The sequence below is a fragment of the Galeopterus variegatus genome, unplaced genomic scaffold (genome assembly GCF_000696425.1).
Source record: "Galeopterus variegatus unplaced genomic scaffold, G_variegatus-3.0.2 Scaffold3377, whole genome shotgun sequence".
In the NCBI taxonomy this organism is placed as follows: domain Eukaryota; kingdom Metazoa; phylum Chordata; class Mammalia; order Dermoptera; family Cynocephalidae; genus Galeopterus; species Galeopterus variegatus.
Window position 1 is genome coordinate 42,893 of NW_007729488.1, and position 11,537 is coordinate 54,429.

The 11,537-nt window shown below is 44.1% G+C and overlaps 1 protein-coding gene across 7 annotated transcripts in view; it reads left to right on the plus strand.

Annotated features, from left to right (window-relative positions):
- STX3 (syntaxin 3) overlaps nt 1-11,537 on the plus strand; it is a 21,032-nt gene that overhangs the window by 1,688 nt on the left and 7,807 nt on the right. For 2 of the 7 annotated variants that reach the window (XR_551394.1, XR_551395.1), the window contains exons 3-8: nt 979-1,053; nt 2,120-2,187; nt 4,064-4,172; nt 5,135-5,208; nt 5,396-5,530; nt 7,304-7,414. Coding sequence is in view for 5 of the 7 variants with exons in the window: in XM_008584791.1 (XP_008583013.1) it covers nt 979-1,053; nt 2,120-2,187; nt 4,064-4,172; nt 5,135-5,208; nt 5,396-5,530; nt 7,304-7,549 (707 nt within the window). In the remaining 2 variants the exon portion in view is untranslated. Of the gene's footprint in view, nt 1-978; nt 1,054-2,119; nt 2,188-4,063; nt 4,173-5,134; nt 5,209-5,395; nt 5,531-7,303; nt 7,627-9,048; nt 9,563-11,537 lie in introns of those variants that run through there. The other 5 variants (XM_008584792.1, XM_008584796.1, XM_008584795.1 and 2 more) reach the window with 5 other exon arrangements.

Genomic DNA, 11,537 nt, shown 5'->3' on the forward strand with positions numbered 1-11,537 from the left:
CCTTCTCCCCTTGCTGCTTATACTTTAGCCAGACAAAACTCTGGCTTTTCCCCAAATTCTTGTTGCCTCAGACCTTTTACATATTGTTGCTTCTCCCTGAGCTGTTAAGTCTCCTTCCCTACCTGCTTAACGCCTTGTTGCCTCATACCTTTTACATATTGTTGCTTCTCCCTGAGCTGTTAAGTCTCCTTCCCTACCTGCTTAACGCTTAGTTCTTCTTTGAGGCTCAGTCTCACTGTCTCTGGTTTTAGAAGCTTTTCCAGATCCTTCCAGGCTATGCTTGGGGGCCCTTTGTAACCTCCCTGTGCACATCATGACCAGAACTTGTACTGCACTCCACACTGTGCATTAGAACTGCTGATTTATTTCTCCCTGTCCCCCATTAGACTCTGAACACCTTGAAGGCAGAATCTGTATCTTCTCTCTGATTCCTAAGTTTCTAGCTCAGTTCCAAGCTGGTAGTAGGTGCTGGAGGATGGTTTTTGAGTAGATGGTTGTAGCTGATACTTATTTTGCTCCATATATGTATGAGCAGTAGAACAGCTTTGGGCATGCAGTTGGTATATCATAAACTTCATTCTAAGTTGATGAGCCTTGCTTGAAATCTCTTTTCCTCAGAAGTCCCACAGAACCCTCTTCTACCTTCTAAGCTGAAGTGAGATTGTTTCCTCTAAAAGCAAGTTTCTCAACATTTTGCATGGGGAAGAATTACTTGGGAAGACTTGTTTAAAAGGCAGATTCTAGGGCTCCAACCCTGGGTATTTTTATTCTCTAGGTCTGGGATGCAGTGTCTGGAAAATGCCTTTTAAAAATAAGCTCTCTGCAATTCTAATGACAGGTTCTGGGGAGCACATTGGGATAAATACTGCTTTGGCCATTGGGTGCTTGAGTAAGCTCCTCCTCTTTTGATTGTTGTAGCTCACAAAGCAGTTAGTGTTCTTTTTTTCTGACCAATTCTACCTGTCGTTGTTTACCCAGAAACCAAGGAAGACCTAGAGCAGCTCACGACTGAGATCAAGAAAAGGGCCAACAATGTCCGGAACAAACTGAAGAGTAAGAATGGAGCAAGCCAGTCCCCACCACCATCTGTCTCACCCCCCTCAGGGTCCAAATCTTCTGAACTGAAACTCATCTGGATGAAAGTGACACCACTTGTTCCATCTTTGCTTGTGGTTTGGGCACTGTCCCTGGAATGACCTCTTGTAGCTCCAGAAATCTACCTTTTCTTGAATCCTGACTGTAGTGCAAGAGTCCAGAATTGAAGTTAGGCGATGAGAATTAAAATGTACTTTCAGCTACTGAGTGATTTTGTGACTTGGTCCCTCAACTTTTCTCTAACTTGTTCTCTTTTTCCAGTACCTACATACATAAGAATAGTAATTTTAGAGATACATAGATGCAAGTTATATTATTCAGTCTACAGACATTGCTAGGTGGGCTAGGTATATCACCTTCCTGTTGCATTCCCCCACCCAACACATACACACTTCAGAGCGTGGTTCATCATTCACTACTCCTCGGGGCCCAAAAGGTTTATGTAGTTCCATGGCTTGTCTGCATTCGTGCCCGGTGTATTTGGTGAATGCATGCTGTTGGTCAGAGACTAGAAGCAGCATTGCTCAACCCAACTTATCATTTCTTCCCAAAAAACAAATTGCAATGCCTGTTTTCATTGAGATGGAGGGAGATTATTAGTTGCAGCATCCACTAATCACAGTAATAGTGTGCTTGCCACTGTGCTAAGCACTTCATTTAATCCTCACATCAATATTGTGAAAGAGGTACTGTTATTTATTCTGTTTTACAGATGAGAGAACAGGAACATTAAGAGAGGTTAAGTGGCTTTCCCAAAGTCACACAACTAGGAAGTGGCAGGGCAAGGGTTTGAGCCAAGACCCACGTAGTCAACCATTATGTTGAGATCTAGTAACAGTCTAGGCTGTGGAATGCACGTCCGGTGGCTGCCCTGTGAGATGATCCTCTGAGATCGCACCCACCTGTTGTTAACATCTCCAGGGGCTGGGTGTGTGGGGATAAGTGAGAAGGTTTGTACTGGACAGTGTGTTATGTGGAAGGAAGAGCAGATGTGTTGCAAAAATAACCTTCCTCTCCTCTCCAGGCATGGAGAGGCATATTGAAGAAGATGACGTCCGGTCTTCTGCAGACCTTCGGATTCGAAAATCCCAGGTAACACTTCCCCTGGTCTGATGATCATCTAGTTCAGTCTTTTAACTTTTTTTTCTTAGCTGTGGAGTCTATTTTTTTCTAATTTTTATTTTTAAAATAATATTCTTATTTAGAACTCAGTTTGAAGAACTGGTAAAGGGGAACCATCCAGGTTGAAGTAAGGGTCAAGTCCAGCCCTTTGGGCTCCTCTTTCATACTTCCTTTCTCTAATAAGGCCCCTGAGGAAATTCCTGAGGCTCCCCAGAGCACAGCTCAAGATTTAGTGTGGTTCCTTCTTTTATAGGCGACACAGTTGATGTCTTTCTTCTCTTCAAAGCTTGTTAGGCTTTAGTTGTCCAATTTGGAACTAGGCACTTTGGAGGTCATCAAAGATATGATCCTTGTCCTTAAAGAACTAGCATGGCATTCAAGTAGCATAGGAAACTATTACTTAAGACCCAGCAGGAGAAGAGTGTAAGAAGACATAATCAAATGCATGGTGCTCTCAGCATTGAAAGATCTCAGGAAGAAGTTGGGGGAGCCAGAGGAGCCTGGGCCTTGGATGGTCAAGAGTACCAACATGGACAGACTCAGGAAGTACAGTTTCTCCTCTCAAAGAAGCATGGGGGCAGAAGTGTGGCATGTGTGCATGTTTGTATGTGTGTATGTGTGTGTGTGGTAAGCAGTGGTGGTGGTGATAGTGATGATGGGGTGGGAGTGAAGTGTTGCTTTGCCCCCCACGGATTTGTTACTCCACTTCCCCTGGGTGACGGAGATGAAAGGATTACTCAAAGCCCATCTCTTCTGAGCATTTGTGTGTGTGTATGGTAAGCAGTGGTGGTGGTGATAGTGATGATGGGGTGGGAGTGAAGTGTTGCTTTGCCCCCCACGGATTTGTTACTCCACTTCCCTTGGGTGACGGAGATGAAAGGATTACTCAAAGCCCATCTCTTCTGAGCAGTGAGAGGCCCCGAAGTGGTTAATCTCCCTTTGGGATGCTCAAGCGAGAGTCATCCCTTCCTTGGGAAATTAACCACAGGGCACCAATTTGTTGCTTTGTGTTGCTTCGCCCCCCATGGATTTGTCACCCCACTTCCCCTGGGTGATGGAGATGCAAAGGATTACTCAAAGCCAATATCTACTGAACAGTGAGAGGCCCCAAAGTGGTTAATCTCCCTTTGGGAATGCTCAAGTAAGAGCCATCCCTTCCTTGGGAAATTAATGCCGAATGGGGTTCTCTTCCTGCATTTATTTTCCAGACCAGGAAGTTACAGGAAGAGAACAAAGGTGGGGTTATAGTTTAACAATATAGGCTGGTAACTTTCAGTGAAATAAGCCAGGTGACATTCCAGTAAGGCAATTAAGCGGTCCTATCAACAAGTTTGATCTTAGCAAACATTCCTTCCTATAGCAATTTCTCAGTATCTTTACATAACAATCAGTAACTAGTCTGTCCTTGAGCCAGCATAGTTGTAAGCAAGAAAAATTGGGGAGATCAGTTAGGGTAAGAACTCAAGGATTGGCAGGTATTACATGTGGGAGTGGAGTCTGACAGCTTTTGAAAGTGAGCCAAGGGTTGTGCCAGAAAAATGCTATTAGTCCTTGTGGTGCAGGGTTCAGATTCACAGAATTATCTCCTTTGGCCTCACAATTACCTTACCATATGAGGCCAGCAGGGCAGGTAAACAGATACTGATACCATGCTTTGGAAAGGGCAGTGGACTACCCCAATGGCACAAAGCTAGAACACCATCATCTTACACCTGGTCTTTTGATTCCAAGACCAGTGCTGCTGTGGACTAGACTATGTGGGATGGGGGAAGTGCTCTATATCAGTTATGAACTTTCCCCCTCCCCCACCTCCTGGGGCTTACTGCATTTTACATTGTTCCCACAGCATTCTGTCCTCTCCCGGAAATTTGTGGAGGTGATGACCAAATACAACGAGGCTCAGGTGGATTTCCGTGAACGCAGCAAAGGGCGAATCCAGCGGCAGCTGGAAATCAGTATGTGTTTGTGGTTTGGTGTGAGCCCCTCCACCTCTTCCTGCCCTGTGGTTGTCTATCTCAGGTTGAGACCTAGGGAGAACCAGCAACGACCCTGCTTGTAGCTTCTTTGTCATATTTGGTGCCCAAGCCCAGGACAGATGTAATAGCACATCCTGAATGCTGTATCTTAGGCTGAACGTGGCACAGTGTTTATCAGGTCTAAGTAATGTTATTCCCAAGGGATCCAACATTTCCTCATACATAGAGGGGAAACACTGCTAAACAACTGCTGTCCTGTGGGCACTTTACATCTTTTTGCTGTCTGACAGCAAAGCACATTTATAAAATAAAAGGTATGGTGAGGAATAAATAAAGACATGCCCTTTAGAAATCCTTTAGAAATTTGGTAATGTGGAAGGCAGGGCCCTGCTGGGTAGAATGTGCTTCCAGTGGGAAGAACAGTGTGAGCAAGGACGTAATCAAGAAAAAGCAAATCTGTTTAGTAGTGGCAGGTTGGCCAGGGTGTGGGAAAATGGTGCGTTTGGAGAAGCAGTGTGAGGTTTAGATGGATTGAGGGATTCCGTGGCATAGTAAATGGGACTAATAAATATTCTGAGATGGGAAGTAATGTAATCAGGCTTTAGGTAAGTAATTGCTGATAATGATAATTGGATTAGAGAGAAATAGGAAAGATAAGTCAGGAGGCTATCAAGATGGATTGAGGGATTCCGTGGCATAGTAAATGGGACTAATAAATATTCTGAGATGGGAAGTAATATAATCAGGCTTTAGGTAGGTAATTGCTGATAATGATAATTGGATTAGAGAGAAATAGGAAAGATAAGTCAGGAGGCTATCAGGGGAGTGTTGTAAAGGCCATGGTCCTTATAGTGAAGTCACCATATTCCTACTTTTCAAGGAACTTTTCAAATGATGTTGTGCTTTGATTTTATATTTGATGCTCTACTTTTGTTATAAAGCTGGCAAAAAGACAACGGACGAGGAACTGGAGGAGATGTTAGAGAGTGGCAACCCTGCCATCTTCACTTCTGGGGTGAGGACTTGGGTGCTGGGACAGCACGGCCCTCTCGTGAGAAGGGAGGCTGCTGAGGAGTTTTGCCTGGTCTAGCAGGTTGGGGCGGGGGAGGCAAGAAGATCCGCGGGAGCATGTGAGGCTGTGTGCGGCAGGGGCGGCCTCTATTACAGGATGGCTGATGGCCTGGGTGTGTGGTCTGTTGTAGATCATTGACTCCCAGATTTCCAAACAAGCCCTCAGTGAGATTGAGGGACGGCATAAGGACATTGTGAGGCTGGAGAGCAGCATCAAGGAGCTTCACGACATGTTTATGGACATTGCCATGCTGGTGGAGAATCAGGTAACTGGCAGTGAGTCACAGGGAGCAGCAAGAGAGGGAAGCTCAGGGTTTCCTGAGAACAGTGAGGAAGGGAATACTGGAGGCCAGCTGAGCTGGGTGGGAGGATCACGGGGAATCTGCATGATGGAATAACAGAATGCCAGTATCCCAGGGAGACATGCCTTCGTATCAAAGCTGACACTTTGGGCAATCTCAGCCTTGTCATTCTTGCCTATTACTTTGGCCTCATAGTCATTTCTAGTTCATAACATGGTGTGATCTGCTCTGTCAAGTATCTGGTATCCTCCTCTCACCCCAGGCTCAGTATCAATCTTTTCTTCTTTTTTTTAAAAAAAGATATGGACTTATAATGATGATGCCTTAAAACAGTTACCTGATATGAACTGTTTCATTGATGACATTGAAAACATTTGATCTTTTCTCTAGTTCACGGTGAAAACTTAGGTTTAACAGAGGTTTTAATTTTTTTCCATTTTTGTTTTTCTTCTGTGTGTTTCTAAAAATCTTGGCACTCTTTGCTAAGGAACAGTAGTAGACAACAGGAATGAAGGAATAGTAAAATAATATTTACAGAAAAACTTGCAACACTTATGGTGCTTAGTTGGCAGCTTGCTTTGTCCCCAGGCATACTTGCTCAGGGATGGAATTCTATACTGCCTGCATGTAGTGTTAGTTTCACATAGCCAGATGGTTCCTAGTTCTTATGATAGTTAAATATGCCACAGTGTCATAGTGCTGTGCTATATTACATGAACTTCCACCTGCTCTGCCACCTGGATAGGACTGAAAACTGCTTCCTTAGTAGACAGATTGTAAAACCTATTTGAAGACTGAGCACTGCTTGACTGTTTTCTGACATTAGCTCCTTGCTCAGGGCCTAGTGCCTTTCCCCCAACCCTTTCTGGCCTTTGAGACCATTCCTCAAGTCCCTCCACCCCACTCTTCTTTTCTCCCCCCACACTGCCTTGCCGAGGAACTGGATTGAAATTCAAGTGATGGTAAGTGCCTTGCTCTGTTTATAGACTGCCATAAAGTGATGGGGTTTGTTGAGGAAGTTCTGGGTAGGTAAGGGGAATTCCCATCCTAAGATGTGTAGGAGTTAATTGGAGTGAATAAACTTCCCTGTCAGGAAGTAATAGCTAGAAAATGGTTGGGAATCTTATTAAGAGACACTGTCCGGAGGGGAAGATATACCCAAATAGCTTGGGTAAACCCAGAGTCTGTCATTAAGGTGCCTGGGAATATTTCTTAAAGAAAGCAAATGTTTCCAACCTTAGATACTTACTGAGCACCTACTGTGTGCCAGGAATTATTCTATAGTAGTGAACAAACTCAGTTCAGGCTGAATAAACTTGGTTCAGGTCTGAATGACCAGGAAGAGGCCAGCATCCTGGTGATGCCCTAATAACATGAGATATTCTTATTTTGGTTCCTCCCCATGTGCTTAAGTAAAAACATGAAAAGGTGGGAAGGGGGATACCTCTGAGTATATTTATATGTAGTTACCAGGCATTTAGACAGTGTGCTCCAGATGCCCAACACAGAGCCAGTCACAGAGAAGTACTTCAATGAATGTTTCTTGAATGAGTGGCCACCACAAAGGACTGGGAAGTCACAAGTAATCACATGGAAAATGTGAAAGTGTGCCTGGTAGAAGGCTTTCCTTCAAGATTTCTGGATGCTCCTCTTAGCACTGAAGATTATTAGAGGAGAATCCCTTCCCCACATTAGCTAGGACTGTTCTTGGGTGTGACTAGTGTCTGTTCTTTGCAGGGTGAGATGTTAGATAATATAGAGTTGAATGTCATGCACACAGTGGACCATGTGGAGAAGGCACGAGATGAAACCAAAAGAGCCGTGAAATACCAGGGTCAGGCCCGGAAGGTGAGACTCTCCTGTTGCCTTCAGAGAAGAGAGTCCATTTTGTACGCTGTCTCTTGCCCTTTTTCTCTTCTCTTTCCCTATCTCTATTTCCACTGCCACCACCTCTTGCATCCGGGGAAAGGGAGCCATGATTGACCGTATTGAGAACAACATGGACCAGTCAGTGGGCTTCGTGGAGAGGGCTGTGACAGATACCAAAAAGGCTGTCAAGTATCAGAGTGAAGCCCGGAGGGTGAGCACCTTCGTGTCAGCTGGTCTTACTGGCTTCTTCTCTCTCGTCATCTCTGCTGTGTCCTTGAGCCCATGCCTTTCCTCCCTGTCCTGGCCTCATCCAAACCCCTACCTCAGCCCCTCCTAGAGACTAGCTGCCCGTCCTTCCTTCCCAGATGTGCCTTGCATGGATCTGGCTCACGTGATCTCTACCCAAGAACCCACACTTGAAAGGCAGTTCTGTAGGGCGGACATATGGCGCAGGTGTTCTGCTAGTCTTCTCCTGGGTACAGCTCATGAACATCTCTTGACTCCTTTGTTCTTCAGAAACACTCTTCGTTGACTTCCACTCCAGTAGGCCAAGCCCTGCCCCTGCCTGCCCCCTGCCTTTTCCTCTACCTTGTACCAAGCACTGTGCTAACTGCTTTGTAAATATTATCTCGTATCTTAGGGAGTAGCTATTATTTCTACTTTGTAGATGAGTCAGTGTAGGGTCAGAGGTTAAGTAATTGGCTTCAGGCCACCTAGTAAGCAGAGGAGCTGGGATTCAAATTCAGATGCCAGTCGTGCTCTTTCTACTACACCATTGACTTTACCCACCCTTGCTTGAGGACTTCTGAGCTTCTCTACTCACTGACTGTGGGTCAAATTCAGATGCCAGTCGTGCTCTTTCTACTACACCATTGACTTTACCCACGCTTCTGGTGCTCCATTGACTTTACCCACCCTTGCTTGAGGACTTCTGAGCTTCTCTACTCACTGACTGTGGGTATGCAGCTCTGATGGCTTCTGCCTTTTAGACTGCTCTTCTTTGACTGTTTCTCTTGGGCTCTGATATTTTTGTTCTTCAGTTCTGTTTTTTTCTTCGAACTTTACCTATTGCTTATGCAAGGTTTTAGGGAGCTGGGAAGTTATTTTACATGATGAATCCAGGCTGGGTCATACTTTTTGATGCCCCAATCACTGTATCGGGTCTGACAGGTAGGAGTGTACTTTAGGGGACAGATGGACAGAGTTGGAAATTAGCACTGTGTCAAAAATGTCTTTGCACTCTCTCTTGAAAAGGAAAAATTGGTCACTTTATTGAATTTTTCCTTTTTTGAAAAGGAAGAATTAGTTACTTGGCCAGTTGCTCTGTGGAGCTCCAAGATAGTGGCTCTGTTATGTCTGTCAGGACTGCAGTGTGAGCTGAGAGCTGATAGAAGCTCCATATTTCCATCTGCTGGCATTGCTGGCCAAGAAGTAATTTAAGAAATGTAAAATATCTGAAAAGTATGTCTTAATATAGAGATGGAGTCATCTTATTTGGATCAATAAGATGCTTTCTATATAGAGGTGAAAGGGGTTGGGTTTTAGATGAGTTATTATTTTTTTGGTTGTTTGTAATAATGATTTGTTTTTGTTTGTCTTATTCCTCTCTCCAGAAATTGATAATTATCATTGTGGTAGTAGTTGTGTTGCTGGGCATTTTAGCGTTGATTATTGGACTTGCTGTTGGGCTGAAATAAGAGTGGCCTGAGAGGCTGCTGCACTGAAATGTAAGTAAATGATGGTTCTTGGGGACTCTGGACTGGCTCTTCATGAGGAAATTGGCCTCGAATTTCAAATTCCACTTCTTTTCTCTATGACTGTCCTTAGACACACTGAGCTTTCTAATACTTTGGGTAGCCTGTGGATTCTTCCATCACCCTAAAATTCTATTCTCAGGTTCTGGCTGCAGTACGTGGGTCAGGTCTCCTGGTGTTCTGATCCTGTGCTCCCCACTTTAACTCCCTTTACCAAGGAAGCATGCCCCTAAGTTGGGTACAATCTATGTCTTGGATCTAAGAGTCTGTCTTTTGAATTCTTACTGGCTTTCATGGCCATTGGACTTTGCTTTCCATATCCTTTTCAATGTAAATGAAGCTTTGAATTGGGATTTGGGTCTGTAGAGTTTTGTTTGTGGCTGACTGGTTGGATCTTGGATGATCTGCCACAACTCAATACTCAAAAATGTTAGCTATAACATTATACAATGATATGTGTATAAGGTATACTAAATACCTTATACACATATCATTGAATGCTCACAATAGCTTTAGGAGACAGTATTATGCACATTTTACAAATAAAGAAACTTAGTCTTAAAGAGAAGTAACAGGGCCAACTTTCACTACATCTTGGCTTCTTTTTGTAAAACTGGTAGCTATTTTTCATTGTCTGCAAAGTNGGCTTTGGAAAACCAGGCCCTGTGAAGTACATATGCTTTTTAGTATATTCCACAGTGAAGGGCAGATATGAAGAGAACAGCCTATTTGGAGAAAAAAGATTGTTGTGGGATAGAGGGTGCTGTATTTTTTGGTAGGTAGATGATATAGAGCCAGATTCCAGAGGTCTTTAAATACCTGTCTAGGGAATTAGGATCTGGTCTAGTAGCCTGTAAGCATTTGCTTCAGGCTGCAATGTATTAGGAGGATGTTCTGGTGGCTATTTGAAAGCTGGATATGAGTGGGGAATAGGCGAGAGGCTGGTAGGTCCCTAGGTAGGTTTTTGCAAAGATTTTGCTCTGAATTTGTATGATGGTGTAGTAGGTTTGGAAAAAGTATAAATATTAGTGATTCTGCAGAGAAGAAACCAGTAGGGCTTTATGCTGAGAGGTGGGCAAGGAATAAGAATTATTATGAAGGTTCAAGCTTAGGCATCCAGGGCTGTTGAAAGAATACATCTAGTTGTAAGCAAGAAAAATTGGGGAGATCAGTTAGGGTAAGAACTCAAGGATTGGCAGGTATTACATGTGGGAGTGGAGTCTGACAGCTTTTGAAAGTGAGCCAAGGGTTGTGCCAGAAAAATGCTATTAGTCCTTGTGGTGCAGGGTTCAGATTCACAGAATTATCTCCTTTGGCCTCACAATTACCTTACCATATGAGGCCAGCAGGGCAGGTAAACAGATACTGATACCATGCTTTGGAAAGGGCAGTGGACTACCCCAATGGCACAAAGCTAGAACACCATCATCTTACACCTGGTCTTTTGATTCCAAGACCAGTGCTGCTGTGGACTAGACTATGTGGGATGGGGGAAGTGCTCTATATCAGTTATGAACTTTCCCCCTCCCCCACCTCCTGGGGCTTACTGCATTTTACATTGTTCCCACAGCATTCTGTCCTCTCCCGGAAATTTGTGGAGGTGATGACCAAATACAACGAGGCTCAGGTGGATTTCCGTGAACGCAGCAAAGGGCGAATCCAGCGGCAGCTGGAAATCAGTATGTGTTTGTGGTTTGGTGTGAGCCCCTCCACCTCTTCCTGCCCTGTGGTTGTCTATCTCAGGTTGTGAGACCTAGGGAGAACCAGCAACGACCCTGCTTGTAGCTTCTTTGTCATATTTGGTGCCCAAGCCCAGGACAGATGTAATAGCACATCCTGAATGCTGTATCTTAGGCTGAACGTGGCACAGTGTTTATCAGGTCTAAGTAATTTTATTCCCAAGGGATCCATCATTTCCTCATACATAGAGGGGAAACACTGCTAAACAACTGCTGTCCTGTGGGCACTTTACATCTTTTTGCTGTCTGACAGCAAAGCACATTTACAAAATAAAAGGTGTGGTGAGGAATAAATAAAGACATGCCCTTTAGAAATCCTTTAGAAATTTGGTAATGTGGAAGGCAGGGCCATGCTGGGTAGAATGTGCTTCCAGTGGGAAGAACAGTGTGAGCAAGGATGTAATCAAGAAAAAGCAAATCTGTTTAGTAGTGGCAGGTTGGCCAGGGTGTGGGAAAATGGTGCGTTTGGAGAAGCAGTGTGAGGTTAAGATGGATTGAGGGATTCCGTGGCATAGTAAATGGGACTAATAAATATTCTGAGATGGGAAGTAATATAATCAGGCTTTAGGTAGGTAATTGCTGATAATGATAATTGGATTAGAGAGAAAT